This window comes from Tetrao urogallus (assembly GCF_951394365.1).
Source record: "Tetrao urogallus genome assembly, chromosome: 9".
Taxonomy (NCBI): domain Eukaryota; kingdom Metazoa; phylum Chordata; class Aves; order Galliformes; family Phasianidae; genus Tetrao; species Tetrao urogallus.
This window is the reverse complement of record NC_136822.1, coordinates 22,326,032-22,344,345: the sequence shown is the minus strand read 5'-3', so window position 1 is coordinate 22,344,345 and position 18,314 is coordinate 22,326,032. Positions and strand designations below refer to the sequence as shown.

General features: G+C 52.7%; 1 protein-coding gene across 5 annotated transcripts in view; it reads left to right on the top strand.

The window, feature by feature from the left end:
* Positions 1 to 6,677: 6,677 nt before the first annotated feature.
* The window catches only part of KCNAB1 (potassium voltage-gated channel subfamily A regulatory beta subunit 1), a gene marked incomplete at both ends in the record, with an annotated part of 35,225 nt that continues 23,588 nt past the window's right edge, over positions 6,678 to 18,314 (top strand). For 3 of the 5 annotated variants that reach the window (XM_079540074.1, XM_079540073.1, XM_079540070.1), the window contains one exon: positions 15,372 to 15,592. In XM_079540074.1, the coding sequence (XP_079396200.1) occupies positions 15,372 to 15,592 (221 nt within the window). Of the gene's footprint in view, positions 6,947 to 8,749; positions 8,986 to 15,371; positions 15,593 to 18,314 lie in introns of those variants that run through there. The other 2 variants (XM_079540071.1, XM_079540072.1) reach the window with 2 other exon arrangements.

Genomic DNA, 18,314 nt, shown 5'->3' with positions numbered 1-18,314 from the left:
CATTCCCAGTGTTGACATGCAGTACTGTGAAAGAGTGACTGGAGCTGCTACATCCCATCTGACTCCTCTCCTGGAGCGCAGAGCGGCGGTGACGAGCAGTGCAGGGATAACAGAGTGGGGCTGAGGATTTGTACGGGTAAATGATGGCGGCGTTGCCTGTGTGCAGACAGATTCCCATTGCTTTGGCCTTTGTCTTACTGATTCTTCCCATTCCCACGTGTTCCAGTTGTTAACTGTCATTTCAACTTGTCTTTGGTTTTGTACACTGTGTAAAAAGAGACAGCTTATTTACTTCTACCAAAAGCATTGTTACAGCCTAAAAATGTAAAATGAACTCTTTGTGACCAACTGCTTTTGAACAAATTTATTATAAATAAATATTTTGCCAAATGGAGTAGTGGGTACTGCTGAGTTGTGGAATTAACGTGTATCTGTTGTGTGCTGTTAGGCCTGTTCTAGATTGTTTGACCTGTAAGCCCGTGGCAATAACATTGAGTCCCAAAAGAGCAATGCTGAAGTGTTATGAGATGACCTTCTGCCTGCCTGCCTGTCTGTCCTCACTCCCTCTTGCATCGCCTGGCAGGTGTGTTGGTTGGTGACAGGCATGTCCCCATCACACGCTGTGTTTGTGGAATTGTCACGTCCCTGCGAGGTGTCTGTGTGCTTCTGGGGCCTCGGAGAGGAGTAAAAGCAGGAGTGCAGCTCTGAAAGCTGTGGCACCAGAGCTCCAGGATGGCCGAATCCTGGTTCTGGTCTCCAACCCTTATGCAATAGTCCCTTCACAGCCTGCTGCTGCCCATGTGCTTACGTTATACTTGATGATAGTTTGTTTTCTTCACATTAGCTTTCACAGGTTTTTTTTTTTTTTTGATGTAATGTATTCAGCTTGTTTTTTAAAATCCTTATAGTCATTAGTGTGGAGTCACAGTATTGGAGTGGCTTACCCAACCAGTATAGATTATTTCCATCGTGTATACTCTGCTGTTTCTGTAGTTAAGCAATAATTTAAGAGGTGTTTATCTTGGACACCTGTGCTTTCCTGATACATCAAGGCAGAGCTGTCTCCATCCACCTGAGAGTGCTGAGCATGTCCTGCAGATGCTGTCTGTGGAATTGCAGGTTCTGTAGCAGCTCTGAGCTGAGCAGCTTTGCTGGATAACTGCCCATGGAACTGCTGCTGTGTGCTCCCAGTCAGCCCTGCCATCCATTTCTTGCAGCTGAATGGAAGGCAACTGTTCAAGTTCTATGTGGGCAAAACAGTTGCTCTCAACTGTTCAGGAGCATGGCATGTTTCATGGCTGTAGCTACTTATGTTTCTGCTTACACAGATCAATGAACTGGAATAATGGTTGAAAGTGTTCTGTTTTGTTTGGTTGCACATCGTGTGTTCCTATTATTTCTGCATTTACTGCCTATGCATTATGGAAATTTAGTTTAACTCCAGCTTTCAGGACGTGGCTAATATGTAAACTTCTGATTTTTGCCTGTATTCCTGAGCAGCTGCATTTCCTCTGGAGGTGGCATGCAGCAGCCCCTGCACTCTGAGGCCACTCCTGCTGCAGTGGCCATGAGCTGCCCTGCACTTGCAGCTCGCATGGGGCTTGGGTGAACAGATCCTAACTGCTGTGCATCTCAGCTGCCTCCTTCCAAGCTGGTGTAGTACTTGTAACTGCACTCATCGTCACCTCGGTGAGCTTTATGCTATGTGGACGCAGTTACACATGTTAACTCATGCTCTTTTGCTACTGGGCTGTGATCTGTACAAGCTGGTGATCACAGGGCTGTGTATCAGTGGTTGCTGTGGCAGAATCTATTGCTACAGCGTGGGTTCTGTTGAAAGCAAACCTAATTTTTTAGTGTATCATATTTCAAACAACAGCTCCCTGATAAACTGACAGCCTTAGAGTACACTTCAATTTTTAGTCTGAAAGATCTGAGGATAGTTTTCATTGTTGCGTTGGTATCTCTTAGGTAAATGGTGAGATGACAATAAAATCTCCCTGGTGTGCTGCAGAAGTACTTCAGCCTCTGAATGCTGTAGCAGTTGCTTGTTATTAGTAGGCTTGCTCTTGCTGCCACTGCTACGTTGTCAGTTACCTTGACAGCAAATAGACAAAACAGAAGGAATCACTAAAAAGTAGGGAATATTGAGCATTTCTCATATCCCAAACCTCCCCAGTTTTGAGTGAGACACTTCTAGCTGGTCTCCTGGAAACAAACTGCAGTGTGGTTACAAAGCAGCTGGTGAGGTGTGGGTGACGACGGCCACGATGTGCATCAGGATTGGTGTGTTGGTGCCTCGTGATGTGTCCCCAGCACACCGGGATGGGAATCTTGTGTTTGCTGTATGCTGTGGACTGGGAAGTGCTTCCATCTTCCATCTGCACTGGAGGTGTAAGCTGTTCCTGCACACTGTGTGTATGCTGAAGTTGGGCATCCACTTTAAACATCTTCTCATCATGTTGGTCTGTGAAATGGAGCTTGGCAGCAATTCCTGTGCTCTTTTAGAAATCTTCTTACTTGTTTCTCTTTGTTTTTTAAACCAGAAAGGTGAATATTGAAACGTCGAGGCATAAACTATTGCACTATAATCGAAAGGTCTTACGGAAACGAAATTTGTGATCTTTCGCTATCTTCCCCTGTTGACACCTGTGCCATGCATTGTAGGAGTGGGTTGTTCTTAGGAAGGTCAGTGGTGTTATCCCAGCAGTTCTGTGTGTATAGGACAGTCAGAAGTGGAGAGGAACGTAAATACTCTGTTCACTTTCTTAAAATCCTACATTTAGCACATAGTTTACAATCTAATACCTGTAGCTGCCCTGTACAGTTGTTCACCTCAAGTCTTCAGTAAAACATGTCAGCAGTTAGAGGAATTTGTATCGGGGGCATTCCCCACCATTCTCAATTTTTAACATTTTTTCTGCTTGTGAAATGATAAAGTACTGTGAGCCTTAATTTTTATCCACAAATAAAAATATTATGTTTGAACACCGGTGTGATGTGTTTCCTAGGGCTGCTCGGGGCCCATCCCTTCTGGGCTGCAGCCCTTTGTGCGGGTGAGGTGGTGTCCATGGCTGTCCCTTCTGCATCCCCACGAGGCTCTGTGCTGCTGCCTCCTGCTTGCGTTGGTGCTGGGATAGAGGTAACTCATTCCCAAGATGCATGGGATTCGAGGGTGTGTGTAGGTTCCTGCTCTACAAAGAAAAAGGCAATTGTGGAAATAGAGCAGTGCAGTCTGAGGCTGTGCAGAGCTGCCCTTCTTTGCAGGAGTGTGGATGTGTGCTGCTTGTATCTGTGCCAGATGGCCGAGCTGTGCTCCAGCACCCACAGTCCTGGTGGGAGCACTGCTGGGCTGTGCCTGCTGCTGCTGGGGGGCTCTGGGAGCTGCCACCCCTGGGCTGCTGCTGCATTGCAGCCCGTTGGGCCACGCTGCATTTTGTGGCCAATTTGAACGCGATGCAGGCCATTCAGTCGCTTGGCCCTTTGCTTTCGGGGCTGTCCCCATTCTGGTGATACATTCCTTAATTGCTGGCTGCTCCTGGCGCTCAGTGATCCCGCTTGAGGACTGCCAGGTGAAAAAGGCATTAATTAACATCACCTGCATTTCTTTGTGCTCGGGTGCGATGTTTGGCTCTGGGCTGACTGCTAAAAATTCCACGAGAAGATAAAAGACTGCAGGGAGCTGCTTCCTCATCAGGTTAATTGCAGCAGACGGACTCGCTGAGAGAGGAGCGTCAGTGCTGGATGTGTGCAGTGTGCAGCCATGCCAGGTGGGTGATGAACAACAGCACCCGTTAGCCTCTGCTGCTTCTAATTGCACTAATTGCACTGCCTTTGGCCCACGTGTGACAGCCTGTGCTAATCACAGAAGCATTGAGGCTGGAAAGAACAGTTCCCCACCCCCGCCTGCTCACTGCCCACATCTTTGAGTGCCACCAGGGACTGTCACCCCACCAGTGCCTGTGCCAGTGCCCACCTTGTCCTTAGATAAGGAATGTTTTCTAATATCCAAACTGAAAGATGTACCTCCAGTGTAGTATTAAGACTCAAACACGGCCATGCAGCTCTTTCTGGGCCTACAATGGGCAGCACAAACAGGAATTCTCTGGCATGTCTGCCTTGTTCTCCAGAGAGCTGGGTGCAACCTGGGCTGGGGATGCTGTGCTCCTGGGCTGGGCGCAGGGCCTGCTGAACTGCTGCTGGTTGCACAGGGGAGGCACTCGACCAATTAAGCACCTGATGAATCTTTCCCTGATGGGTTTCTAATTACCTTAGGTAGAGGATAAGGTGAAGAGAGATTGCTGTTAGCCTAAAGGCTATCACTTAGGCTTTTGCTAATTGGATCCTGCATTTGAAAATTACTTAGCTCCTATGGGATGAAATCTATATGTTACTTAGCTATCACTTACAGATATTTTCCAGCTCAACCTGTGCCTGTGCAAGGCTTGAGTTTTTCTGCTAAAAACCTCTAGGCAGGACCTTGCAGTAAGTGCTGCCCATGTGTCCTGCTTGGGATATCCCTGTATTCAGGGATGTCCTGGGGACGTGCACCTACCTGGACAATCTGGGGCAGTGCTGGTAGTGAACGTAGCGTGGGGTCTGAAATGCAGGGATTCATTTTAAGAGAGTTTTAAGTGGGTGAACTTAAAGCAAATTTTGCTGGAACTGCTGGAGAATTGGTAGATCAGAATTTGCATTCCTGTGTTTTGGAATGGGGCAAAAGAGATCTCTTGTGAGGGGACGTGCAGGTGGGGCTGAGCAGCCCAGGCTGGCACAGAATGGTTCGAGAGATACAAAAAGCAAAACGAAAAGGAAAACACTTCTAAATGCAAACCGTGTGGAGTGCATTAATTCACCATGGAAACCTAATGCTCTTCTGAGCAGAAAGCATCTATTGGAGTCTGTTAGAAATGATTCTCTTATTTACATCTGAAAAGTACTAGGGATGAGTAAAGTGGTGTCTGAGCCAGAGGAAAATGCAGGTTGGGTGTTAGGAAAATAATATTCTCTGAAAGAGCAGTGATGCAGCGGCACAGCCGCCCGGGGAACACTGCAGTCACAGTCCCAGGAGGTGCTCCAGAGCTGCAGGGACGCGGCACTGATGGATGTGGGCAGGGGGGTGAGCTGAGGATGGGATGGGGATCTTGGAGGTCATTTCCAGCCCTCACAACTCTTAAAAATTACTGCTGTGCACCTGCCAGGTGGACAAGGGGTGTCAGGGGAACGTTCTGCTTTCAGACTAGCAGCACACTGCTTGTTCCTACTGGCCATCCTGCACCCCAGCATGGGACCACTTGCTTCACCAATGAGTGCCTGGACCTTGCTGCACTGCAGCCCATGCCAGGCTCACAGCCGTGCAGCCCAGCACTGGGCAAACAGCACCAGCAGTGTTAACCTGTGTCAGAGTGACTGCGTGATGCTGGCACAGGAGGCTCACCCAGCTCAGCTCCCAGTGCCCATCAATGTTTAATGGCAGCTGAGCGGCTTGGCTTGCAGGCAAGCGATCCTGCTGCATGTTTTATAGGGCAAGTGGGCAGCTCCGGTGGCATTACCGACCCGTGGCACGTGGTGGGACGTGCACTGTCACAGGTCTGCTGTGAGACAAACAATGCTCCGTTAGGGAGGAACAAATAGCGAGCAGGTGCTTTAATGTGGTTACCTCTGTGCTGACTGATCCCTGCTCAGGGCCTTTGTTTGGGAACAGCTGCGTGGTGCTGTGGTTGGGTGAGTGGTAAACACAAAAAGCTGGTTGAGCTCACTGTGTGTTATGCAAATATTTCAGAACTTCGTTTTGCTTTTCATAGAATCTATCATAGAACCACAGAATGGTTTGTGTTGGAAGGACTTCTGGTGCCCATCAGTCCAGCCCCCTGCCATGCACAGGGACACCCACAGCTCCGTCAGGTGCTCAGAGCCCCGTGGCCTAACCATGGCTGTCTGCAGGGACGGGGCACCCACCCCCCTGAGCAAAGCTGGATTTTGGTAGGCAGCTCCCAGGTGGAAGAACTCAAACAATTGTATGAAGCCTGGAAGACATCTGTGCAAGGAGTGTGTACTGCCTGAGTGGCTCGGGGCTGGCTTAGAGGCTCCTGGAGCTGCTGGAAGCTTCTGCCTTTTTGGGAAATGCTATGAAATGTACTGACGTGGGATAGCACTGTAGAACTGCAACATATTTAACATCCTAAGTGCCCTTAGAGTGCTTTTGGCCTCCCTCTTTCTCCAAACACAGGGCTGGTTGTGTTCCTGCATGCCCGATGTGGTTTGTTCCATGACCCTTTATTTCAAGGCAGAAGAAAGCATGTTCAGCTCGAGCATCCCTTCCTGAGCAGATCTTCTTCAAGCACCACTCCCTGCACAAACAAATCAATTGGTGAGAGCCCCAGTTTTGCTCTCCTGTGCAGGGCAGCCACGGCCGCACGGATGGAGGCCGCTTTGGGGCGAGGACCACACTGTGCCGTGCAGCCCATGGGCACAACGGTGTGCCTTTCAGCCCCTGCAGGACGCCATACAGATGTTTCCACGCAGAGGTCGCAGCTCCCCTTTCGGGTTAAGCTCTGCGGCCACGTATCTAATTACGGCTCTGAGCTGGCAGAGGGTTATAGAGGGAGGACGGTGCGTGCCGCAAATCAGTTTAAATGATTTGAGGGCAGCAACTGCGCTCAGGGCCGGACGCGGCGATGCTGGCGGCACGCACGGGCACCGTGGGCAACAAGAGCGCGGAGGAAGCGCTGAAGCTGAGGAAGCAGTCGGTGCTGTCCCTGGGCAGCAGGGAGCGAGCCTCGCGTGGCAGCACCGAGGGCACCAAGGAGGCGCGGGCGAAGCTGGCGGCGCAGCAGCGGGCACGGCGGCTGGCACTGCTGCGGGAGCTGGAGATGAGCTGGTACCTGCGTGGCTGCGAGCTCTCACACGAGCACACCGTCGCCTACATCACCGGCATGCCACACAGGTAGGGCAGCTCGCAGTGCGACAGCCGTGCTGCTGATAGCAGCTGCGATGGGAGCCCACGGCAGCGATAGCCGCACCAACATCGCAGCGATAGCCGCGGCCGTGGCGATACTGATAACGGCTGCTATAGCCATAGCAACGCTTATGTCAACTATGATAAGAATAGAAGGGTTTTGGCTCCGTGATTCTGACATTTCCAACTGTTGGGGGCTTGTTATCCCTGGATCGTGGTGAACTGAAATTGGTGACCTTTTCACAGCCTCCTTTCCCAGCTCCCAGGTTCCTCGTCCAAACCCACCTATGATAATTTGGGCCCTTTTCTGGTAGCTGCTGTTTCCAGGTGGCTGTGGTTGCATCTGAGTGGGGCTCGGAAGCAGGTGTGTGAGATGGTGTGGGTAACAGGGGAACACAAAAGGAAAGTGGTATATAACCACGAGAGGTGGAGAAAGCAGCAATTCAGTGTGAAGCTATCAAACCACTTGCAAAGGAAGACCAAACATCTCTGAGGGCTGAGACCAAGTGGTGGTGGTGGCTGCTCTGTGGCACCATAAGGTCACAGGCATGGGGGTAACTTCTGGGAAAGGTGAATTCCTCATGATACTGAGTTGTGCTGGCCTCTGTGGCCCTAAACCAGAGAAACTGTGATGTCTGAAAACAGCAGGGTGGCTTGTGGGAATATTTCTTTGCTTTTGGTTCGTCTTGCTTTAGAGATGAGCAGAGAGCTGGATCCAACAGGAGGTAAAACTGACAGGTTTGATGTAGGAGCTTGGATGGGGTGGAAGGATGGATTCCTACATGCCCTGGCATTGTGGTGTGGGGAGGGGAGGACGGGTAACCCACATTTCCATGCACAACTCCTCTCTGTGACATTGAATTATAATCTTTTAAAATATGTTTTCTTTTTTAGCTCAGCCCTTGTTTATCTGCTTTGAAAGCTTTAAGGATTAGCTGAGTGCATGATATATCCATCACTTGATTATTTAACTGATATTTCAGATGTATTTGTTTCCAGATGTATTTGGGATTGAGAGGAGAGCCAGGAGGTGGGCTGAGTGTTTAAAATGTAAGAGCCCAGGAAACCTGCATCCTGTGCTGCATCCTGAGCAGCTTCCCTGACCAAGGCATTGCTGGATCTGCTCTGACCTGGAGGCTCTGCTGGTGCCCCCAAGCCTTGCACTGTTTCTCCCTTCCCCCTGGGGATGCAGGATGTTTCTGTACTACATGCACTTAAGAGAAACAGCTGCAGGCTCTGGGAACTCAGATCCCAGCCTTAAAGCCTGTGTGTTGGGTCAGAGGATAATGCAGCACTCAACACAGGCTCAGTATTTCCCCTGTCTGCTTGGGTTATTTGTCTCTGTGGGGCTTTGGCTGCCTTGTTCCCCTGCATCTGCTTATACACGGCATCCTTTTGGACCTTTGAAACGTAGCAGTGGAAGTTACAGAGCACTTAACCTGGGTTGTGACATTTTACATCAAGGTAGGTGAGCCCATCAGGTTTGAAGGAGCCATGTGGGAGACGCTTGCAGCACTCATCTCTCCAACCAAGGCCTCAAATAAACCCTGTGAGAATATTCTTTTTGACGTTTGTTGGCCTTGGGTGGAATCCCAAACAAATATTTCTCATTCTCTAAATATAAGACCTGGGAAACAGGGTCGGCACTCCGTTCCCACTGGCAGCCCTCGCCCCTCGGAGCGCTCTCCCGTTATTGGCAGACAGCACTGCGCTCCCAGCCGGAGCCCACTTGAGTTGGAGCGCTCCCCTTGCAACAACACAAAGGCAAGTGCTGCTGCACGGTGTGGGGCCATGCACTTGTACAAGCCCTCCTGTGCTGACATCCCAACCCACAAGCCGGCCCTGCAGAAAGCCAGCGAAGCGCCGCTGCGGGGCAAAAAGCCGAGCGTGGCCCCCAGAGACCATCCTACAGCTGGGGCAGGGAGAGCGAGTGGGGCCAGCGAGCGGAGGCAGCTGGAGAGGTTCCTCCACCTCCATGGGCTGTCACTGCACGAGAGCGTCCAGGCGCAGGCGGGGATGGTGTACAGGTATGGGCAGAGTCCGCGTGGTGGGGCTGGCCGAGCTGTGGGCAGGGGCTGCCTGCGTCCTAGAGCCTCTGTGGGCGGGTTGCTGAGACCCAAGAGATGCTGCAGTGGCCGTTCTCTGCGCTGTTTGAATGCTGCTAGAAGTTTGCATGGCCCTGAGCAATGGCGAGTGCATGGGGATGGCTTTAATCCCTGCGGGTGCTCGGGCTGGGCTGGAGGGGGTCCTGAGCAGCCTGAGCTGCCCCACGCCTGGGGTTCTGCTCTCAGCTCTGGCTCTGTCACCCTGTGTGCACCTTGGCTGCTTGGCTTATGGGCTGCTCTTCATCCATCTTCAGCCTTTAACGAGATGGAATAAAGCACTACAATACAGTTAATTTCTGCTGAAGATGATGGATTCCAGCAAATCCATTCTCCCGAGTCCATGCATTTTTCACGGCTGACAGAAGCAGCCACGATATGTTGCACTTCACACAGCCCAGCCCCAGAAGAAGGAATGTTCTGCAGGACCATGTAGAACCTCTGGCATATGCTGTGGTGGTTCTTGTTGTTATGTGGGTCTTCTGATGCTTATTTTCTAAAGATTTCTGTCCCGCTTTGGGCCAAGGCCCATTGTGTAAACGCTTCTCTTTCCCAGCATGGCTCAGTCACCTCCCGAAGTTTTGTCCCGTATCTGTAGCTCTGATCTAAAGACAGCATGATTAAAAAAAAAAAAAAAGAAAAACTTTTTAATGAAGAGCTATTTAATTAATTGTGATAAACAAAAGAACTGCTAATAAGAAACGCTGCCTAAATGCTCATAAGCCGGTTTGTTTATAGGGTGATTAGTTCCTTTCCCTTTCATTGCTTCAGCAAACGCAGCTTAGTTCAGCCTGTTACAGAACAACAGGCAGAGCAGCAGTGCATCTCATGGCTTTGTTGCTGGCACCAGCAGCATTGCTCTCAGGCAATAGCAGCACTGCTCTCAGATGGAGCATGGCTGCTGCTGGCTTCAGAGTACAGCTATGTTGTGCTCACTGGATGTACCTCACAGTGCTGACATCTTCCCCACCCTGGTGCAGACCGATGGCTGTGCCCGTGCCTAGCTGTGCCCTTTGTTCACTGCCAGCTGTCCTTTCTGTTAAGTGATTTCTTCTTCTGAACTATGGCTCTCTAGTGCAAGGCAGGTATTCCATGCCCAGCCATTTTCCAAATGATTTCTCTTTCCTCTCGCTGCTTATGGTTCACGTTATTTTTGTACAGCTTTCTGCACGAATGGATGGAGGTGGGCAAAGAGCAGCTGTGTGCAGCTCGGTGGTCAGGGGACCCCTGGTGTGCACGGTGTGGGGCCTCCTCCCAGCACAGCAGGGCAGGGATCTCCTGTTCCCAGCAAGTTGCCAAATGCACACCCATGCTCTTGTACACGTGTGCACACATAGTTTCCTGTGAAGTAATCTACTCTGAAGCCTCTGAGCTCCCCTCAGCAAGCACATCTGTTCCCATCATTGGTAGCAAAGCCATTTGCTCACCTGCTTCTGCTCTCAGAGCACACGGCATCTCCAGCACTGTGCCGTGGTGCTGGCAGAGAGTGGGACCATTTGCAGAGCTCCCAGTGTGTTTTAAATGCCCCTTTCCAGCCCCCAGAATGCAGCTCTGTGACCCACTTTGCGCACAGGGATGTTTCCTCATAATCGATTCCAGTCTGTGAGCCTCCGATCATTATCAGTGAATGATCAGCCCTGGATTCCTGAGCAGGGTGTGTGATGTCCCGGGGAGATGTGAGGAGGAGATGTGATGGGGAATAGGATGCCAGGCAAAATGTCCGTGACAAAAAGCATCGCTCCTAAACCTACAGGCATTGGCAGATGGCTGCAGGGTCCGCATGCTGGGGGAACGCAGCAGCGATGGAGCTGAGCAGGGATGCTCTGCACCCCGTGAAAATGCACTTTTTATTCCTTGTTTCTCCCTGTGCTGTGGTGCTGGTGCTTGGGCCAAAGGCTGCAAAGGGGATTTGGTTCCCTCCTGCAGCTCCGGTGCCTGCTGCCTCCTGATAAGCTCTGCTGAATTTTCTGTGCTGGTTTCATTGTCGCTTGGCTCCATCCCCATTCTGGAGAGACCTGGGTAGCTGCAGCCATGCAGGCACTGTGCTCTGCAGGGGAGCCCTGCACTCCTTGCTGGGTGACACTGCAGCACCTCGAGGGCTGTCCTCGGTTCAAGGTCCAAAAATGTGAAGTACCTTTGTAGGATGCTCTGCAAGAAAAAGGAAATATTCTTCCCAAAGGACCTTCATGGCAGGAGGGGGGAGATAGGAGTGCCAGTCACCCCGCTGCTGCACCAGTTCCACGTACTGACTACAGCAGATGCCCCCGGTACTTTGGGAGTGCTTTCTCTCAGTTGCAGTGCTCCATCTCTGTCAGGCAGCACGAGGGCTGTGGGGCAGAGTCCCTCAGCCTGCTTCGTGGGATGGCAGGAGAAACATGAAAGCTGGGAAAAATCTCTCTTTGGGAAGGACATATTTTAGCAGTGCTTACTATACGTTATTGGTTTAAGCAAAATTGCCGCAGGTGGAACGTGAAGGGTGCAGCTCCAGCAGTGCTGCGGCTCCCACAGGGGATGCCCTGTGGGCTGGTGCTGGGCAGCATGCTCTGGGCTGTCTCCCACCTGCTGCCATGCAGGAAGCTGCTTTCAGCATCCAAGCCTCACATCTTAGAACATATTTCTTTACAGAACTTTATTTAGAGAAATGAGCCGCTACAAACTGCAGTCGGGCGGTGTTTGACGTGTATGGATAGCAGAATAATGTACGTAATTGCCTAAATTTACTATTCAATAAGCAGAGACAAGCTGGAAATACACAGCTTGGGCTGAGCTGCATTTGGAATAAATGTATTAATCACTATGCAAGGAACCTTGGGAAGACTGCGTTGTCTGCGCGGTGCAGTGTGTGGCATAACAGAGAAGTGTTGGCTCAGTGCACGTTGCTCGGTGCACACTGCTTGGTGCACGCTGCTGGCCTCGTGCTCCCTTCCTCACCCTGCCTGTGTTGTTGCACACTACAACAGCACTGAGATTGAGGGGTGCAAGCATCCTCTGAGCTCATAATGGGGGAAACCCTGACCTGCCCTTGGATGGAGTGGTGCTGCAGTCAGCATTGGGCTGGGCCCAGGCTGGGAGAGGGTTGAGAACGGGCAGCTGTTCCCCTTCCGTGATACTTAAAGTCTGTTCTATAGGGTGAACTTACACAGCTGGGCATCCTGCTGGCATCCTGCTCTGCTCTGATTAGAATAACCCCAAATACTCTATTTTCATGATAGTTTTGATATGTTTATTGCTTGTTCCCACCGCAGGGGAATGATAACTCAAGCTTGGGCTAGTCCCTGTGACACAACATTTGTCATCTCCCCTCCTTGGTGTTGCGTTTGCTGTGGTACATCCCTGTAGGGTCAGCCCAATTCCCACTGCTGTCCTGCTACCTCGCCATGCTTGCATAGGAGTGATGCAGGGAGGTGTAATGAAGCTTCTCCATCAGCAGGCAGCCCAGCAGGAAGCCTGGTTGTTTTCTGCACTGAGATAGAGCAGAACTGCACACACTGTGTTCATAGCCAAAGCTTCTGAGGCACAACTTATGTTGGGATGTGCAGTGAGGATTCACCAAGGGTGTCCAGCTGGGCTCAGGGCACATTACCTGCTGCAGCCCCGATGCTGAGGTTTGAGTGGTGTGTGGGGATGGCTCCACGGAGGCAGCGGGGTCTGCAGTGAGCCCCAGCTGGCACCGGGATGGGGCACAGGTTGGGTGGGCTCTGCAGCTCCCGCAGTTGTGCCTTGGGACAGGACTGTGCCTATATGGCAGTGGTGGGGGAACGTCTGTCCTGCAGATCTTTCTGAGGTTAATCCCTGCCAGGTTCCTCCTCTCTGTTGCTTGCTGCTTTCTTCTCAGTGGTGCTGCCTGATCTGCAGCCTGTGTGCTGCAGAAGCCCTGTGGTGCTGGGCAGCCGAGCTCACCGGATGCCTTTTCCCTGCCAGCAGCAGAAGGAAAGCTGCAAACGTAGCAGTGGCGATGGTCACAGAGCAGAGCAGCGTGAGGAGCTTAAGGGCTGCTCTGTGCCGAGTAGAAAGGCTGGATGCTGGCTCTGCCTCTATGCAGAGCACTGCTGCGGCCGAGCAGCTCTCCAAAGCTGCTCTGGAGCTGCCCAGGCGCTGTGCGCAGTGCAGGAGCTATCCAAGCAGAGCTGGGGGAACCAGGGGAAAGCAGAGGGGAAAAAAAAAGGCTGCTTGGGAGCGAGCAGAAAAGCAGCTCCGATTTCCCCTGTAATGTCGCACAGAGCTATGCAGCTGTGCAGCACCGAGCTGTGGCACACTGATCGCCCGGGCTGTGAAATAGAAGCTCGGTGCCTGCAGCGCAGGGTGGTAACGAGCGAGGAGTTGCTCTCCCCTCCCATATGATAGACACGCAGGCACAACTTCAATAAAATATAGCTAAACTGGGAATAACTTCCTGTCTTGTTGAAGAGGCTATGAGCAGAGAAACTTTGCCGAGGGGCTCATGTGCCATTGGTGGGGCCGGTCTCCTCCATGTCACTGCCTTCTCCTGGCAGTGAAGGGTTTCGGCTAAAGCACTTAAAGCAGCTGAGGTGGCATTGTTATCGGTGACCTGGATTGGGTCTGCACAGCTCTGGGTTCCTGCAGCCAGCAGCCAGCTGAGCTCTGACAGCAGCCGTCCTGAGAGCCCACCTCAGGCCCAAAATACATTGGGTTGTGCTTTAAAAGCTGTGTTAGGCTGCTCAGCGTGTTTGCATAACGATTAAAAGCATAACAGCATAACATTTCCATTTTCTTGGTTAACGTGCAACACTTCATGTCTGTGTGGAGCTACAGGGGGAAGAGGGCACTGCTTTGAGGTTTTTTAAAACTAAAGCTGGTGACTTTACACCAAAAGAGGTATCCCACATTTTAAGTGCAAGAACAGTCTCACCAGGAGTTGTTGCTTTTGGGGCTGAGTGGCTGGAAAACTGTGCTGTGGAAAAGGATCTGGGGATGCTGGTTGACATGAGCCAGCAGTGTGCCCGGGTGGCCAAGAATGCCAATGGCACTGCGGCCTGTGTCACTGCAAGAAAGACACTGAGCTGGGAGGGGCCTGGAGCACATGCACTAGAGAGAGTGGCTGAGGGAATGGGACGGCTCAGCATGGGGAAGAGGAGGTGGAGGGAACACATTATGGCTTTCCAACTCCCTGAGAGGAGGTTGTGGTGAGGGCGGTCAGCCTCTGCTCCCAGGTAACAGTGACAGGAGGACGAGTGATGGCCTCATGCCATGCCAGGAGAGATTCATGTTGGATATTAAGTGAAATTTATTCTGTGGAAGAGCAGTCGGGCACTGCCACAGCTGCCCAGGGAGTAGTGAGCTCAACTTCCCTGGAGGGGTTCAGAACAATGGAGATGTGGATCTGAGGGATGCTGGCAGTGGTCATGGTGGGGTGGGTTGTGGTCGAGCTTGGGGATCCTAACCCTAGCCCTGGGCAGCCTGATCTAGTGCTAGGCCAGGGGTTGGCACTCGATGATCTTTAAGCTTCCTTCCAGCCTAAGGCATTCAATGATCTTGGAGGTCTTTTCCAATCTTAACGAGTCTGTGATTCTATGATTCTCTCCTTGGGGTCCCTCTGCACAGCATAGTGCGGGCAGCTGTGTCAGCGACCCTCAGTTCCACACTCACTGGATGCGTAGCAATGTTAATTTGAGATGGGTAGCATGCATTTATTGATGATCTTGCAGTAACCTGACGCCAAACGTTGTGTGGTGGTGACTCCCAGTGCTACGAGCTCAGTTAGCCCAGCTTTTAGACGCTCGCCCCAAAGCCACCCCTGCATCCCATCCTCCACTCCCCACACCCACAGGTCCGCCCCCAGCCCCCTGCCGAAGCCGAAGCGGAGGATGTTCGCTGCGGCCGTGCGGGGAGCGTGGGGCAGGAAGGAGTTAACCCAGCGGCACTCCAGAGCACAGCGCTTGTTCTCGCCCTCCCCCTCTTTTTTTTTTTTTTCTTCCTTTTTTTCCCCATGATTAGCCCATTTTCAACGTCAAGCCGCTCCGAGCGCTGCTCTCCCCGCTGCTTCTTCCACCGGCGCCTTTGTGTCCGTACAAAAGGCAGCTCCTCTCCCGGGGGAGCAGCGGCTCTGGGGGGGCTCCGGGCTCCCGGCTGGGCTCGAGGCGCTCCCGCACCGATGTAACGCGGCGGCGGCGAAGCCTGCGAGCACCGGGGGCAGCTCCATGTTCCCCCGAGCGCCCGACTAAAGGCGGATGCCGCTCCCCGACCCACCGCGGCCGTCGCCGGGGGAGGTGTGACCGCGAGCCGAGCTTGGGTTGGGGGCTTCTGCCCGGCGACGTGTCCCAGGCACCGGCCCCCCCGGGGCGCGGGGCGAGATGCAGGTGTCCATCGCCTGCACGGAGCACAACCTGAAGAGTCGCAATGGGGAAGAGCGGCTCATCAGCAAGCAGAACGCCGCCGCGCCCAACGTGGTGAACGCAGCCAGGGCCAAATTCCGGACCGTGGCGATTATCGCCCGCAGCCTGGGGACCTTCACCCCCCAGCATCACATCTCGCTCAAGGAATCCACCGCCAAACAAACTGGCATGAAATATAGGTACGGTCGCGGCGCCCGTTGCTCGGTTGCGGTGTGTGATGGTTCTTTGCTTTGCAGCTCTATAGGATTTCCTCTCCGGATGCCTCCGGTGTCAGAAGAGAGAGCTGCTGAGATTTAGGGGATCTTTAAACCTCTGCATAACCAAAGTGCTAAGGCTTCTGCCAGCGTGCGTGCCTGTGATTTTGCACAAAGAACACCGTGTGGGCTGTGAGGGATACTTGTGAATTTATGGCACCGCTGTTAAGATGGTTCCCATGAAGTGCTTGACATAACTTACGCTGATGTTAATGAGCAGAATCAATTAGCAAAGCACGTTAGAGGCTGGACAGGAAAAGTTCATTTGCGGCGTGCACGGGGCAAAGGGGAGCAGCTGCCCTCGGTGCAGCTCCATCAGACTTCAGCCGGGGCAGGGCTGATGCAGAAGGAAATCACGAGCATTCCTATAGAATGTTTTGCACAGATTGCTCATAGTCTGGAAAACCAGTACAAGGCTGCTCCTTTGTTCTGAGATGCTCCAGCTGACAGGCTTCTCTGCCACACCTTCAGTTGAAAAAAGAGGGCTCTCCTAGCTTTGTCACTTTGCTATTTTTGGTTGGGATGTCCCCTCATCAGCTGCTGGGGGACAGATCCTGACTGAGGGGCTCCCGTGGGGCTCAGGCTGTGCAGCTCTGGCCGTGGGGCGGGCACTGTGCCCTGTGCCGGGCTGCTGCTAGGCACCGGGTGTGTGCAGCACGGGCTCACTCCACGTAGCACTGCTGTTACAAAGAGGCAATAGCAGCACAGCGAGTGGCACAGACAGAGCAGGGTGCACAGACACGGGCGGGTGGGATGCTCGCTGCTGTTTGCTGTGCATTGTGGGTTTGGCCCCAGTGACTTCCCAGGGCCGTGCCTGCTGCCCTGCACTGCTGTGTGCACAAGCACGGAGCACTACAGATGTAACCCATCACCAAGTCACAGCTTCTGCTCGTTAGTATCGTGGACCATGTGCTGATTGTCAGCAGTTATTCCTGCTGATTTCCTGGGGCTTCCACAATGACCAACGCATGAGGTGGCTGTGCTTTCTGCTGCCGTGCAGTGTTGGGGCTCTATAACTCATCCCGGGTTTAGTTCTGGGGAAGGTTTCTCCAGTGAGGGCTGAGCTCTGCTCCAGCTGGCAGCTGGCACAGCTCCACCGGCTCCCGGCTGCGGGCAGCCTGGGGGACTGCAGCAGGAATAGCATCGCAGCTGTGATGGGGCTGAGGCTTTATCCTTGTGACTAATCCCTGGTTCTGCTCCCAAATCTCTCCATACCTAGGGGAGATTTCTTCCCCAAGAGAAGCAGCATGGGGGAAATGAGAGGAAGAGCTGCACAAAGCTCCCGGCTCTGCCCTGGTGCTGCTGCTGGATTGAGGTAACCTTTAGTTAGGGAAGAGGCTTTCCAGCAGTGACAGAGCTGGTGTTTCGTGTTCATCTCTGGTTCCTCAATCCAAGGGAAATTCCGTGCCTGGAGAAGCCCAAGGCTTTCCCCAACAGCTGCAGTAGTAATGCTGTAAAGTCCTCAGCTCCCTTGTATTTCAGGCTGAAGTCCTTCCCAGTTCATTTTCTGCTTGCATTATGTCACTGCTGACAAGCTTTACAATGTGTGCTGCCTGAAGTGACGTGCTACTTAGGATGCCTTTTGTTTTATGCTAAAAATACAGCACTCCAGCACTGCTGAGTACCTGCACTGAACATGCGGATGCTGTGCTTGGAGAGGATCTGTGTCATTGCCATAGGACATTGCCATGGGGCACAGCATCACCATGGGGCATCGCCTCGGGGTATGGCATTATGGCACTGCCATGGAGCACTGCCATGGGCACAGCATTGCAGGGAGCCTGGTGCCGTGGACGGCAAGCCGTTTTTGAGAGTGGTCCTTGTCTTGCTGTTTGTGTGCAGGGAGATGGTGATGGAGAGTGTTGGGGCTGTGGGGAGCAGAGCTGGCACTGGGGCTTTTTGTGACATGGCTCATTTCTGTCTTTGCTCCAGATGATATTGGAACATAAAATACAAAGCTCACTGGAATAAAGGCATTCTTTTAGGAATGTCTGCAAATATTAGGATCCAGATGTGTTTCCATGCTCACGTTTCATTTGTTCCATCTCACTTCGTTTCCTTCACGTCTAATTGTGGCATCACCCAGGCATCAAGCAGCACAAAGCAAGCAGTGCACGGCTGCAGGAAGCGAGCTGCCACGTGCCATGAGCCCACGTGCAGCCGTGCCATGGAACCATCAGATGGGGCTTCCCCATGTCACTACTTGTGGCAGCTGCATCACCATGGGGCAAGAGGGGGGGGTGTCTGGCTGGGTGCATCTGGTCCTGTCTGGGGGGGTGCAGCGTTCTTCCTCTTTGCCTGGAGGGCGTTGCGGCTGCAGGGCTGCAATCTGCTGTACTGGGAGCAAAGTGCAGGCACAGGTGGGTGCTATGATGGGTGTGGGGCTGCCACCTCCCTGCCCCCCACAGCTCTGTGCCACGGGCAGAGCCACGCACCAGACGTCCCGTGCTCTGCCAGGGAAACCGTGACAAATGGGGTGCCGGAACATCCTGCTTCCCCACCCAGATCAGCCTCTGGTGGCAAACACAATTGGTGCACGCAATGAGGACAAACCCCCATTGTGGTCCCATTGTTCCCTCTGCACAGTGCTGCACCCTCCCCTCACGCCTCGGCCTCAAGCTTCCTCCTCCACTCCTCCTGCACGCAC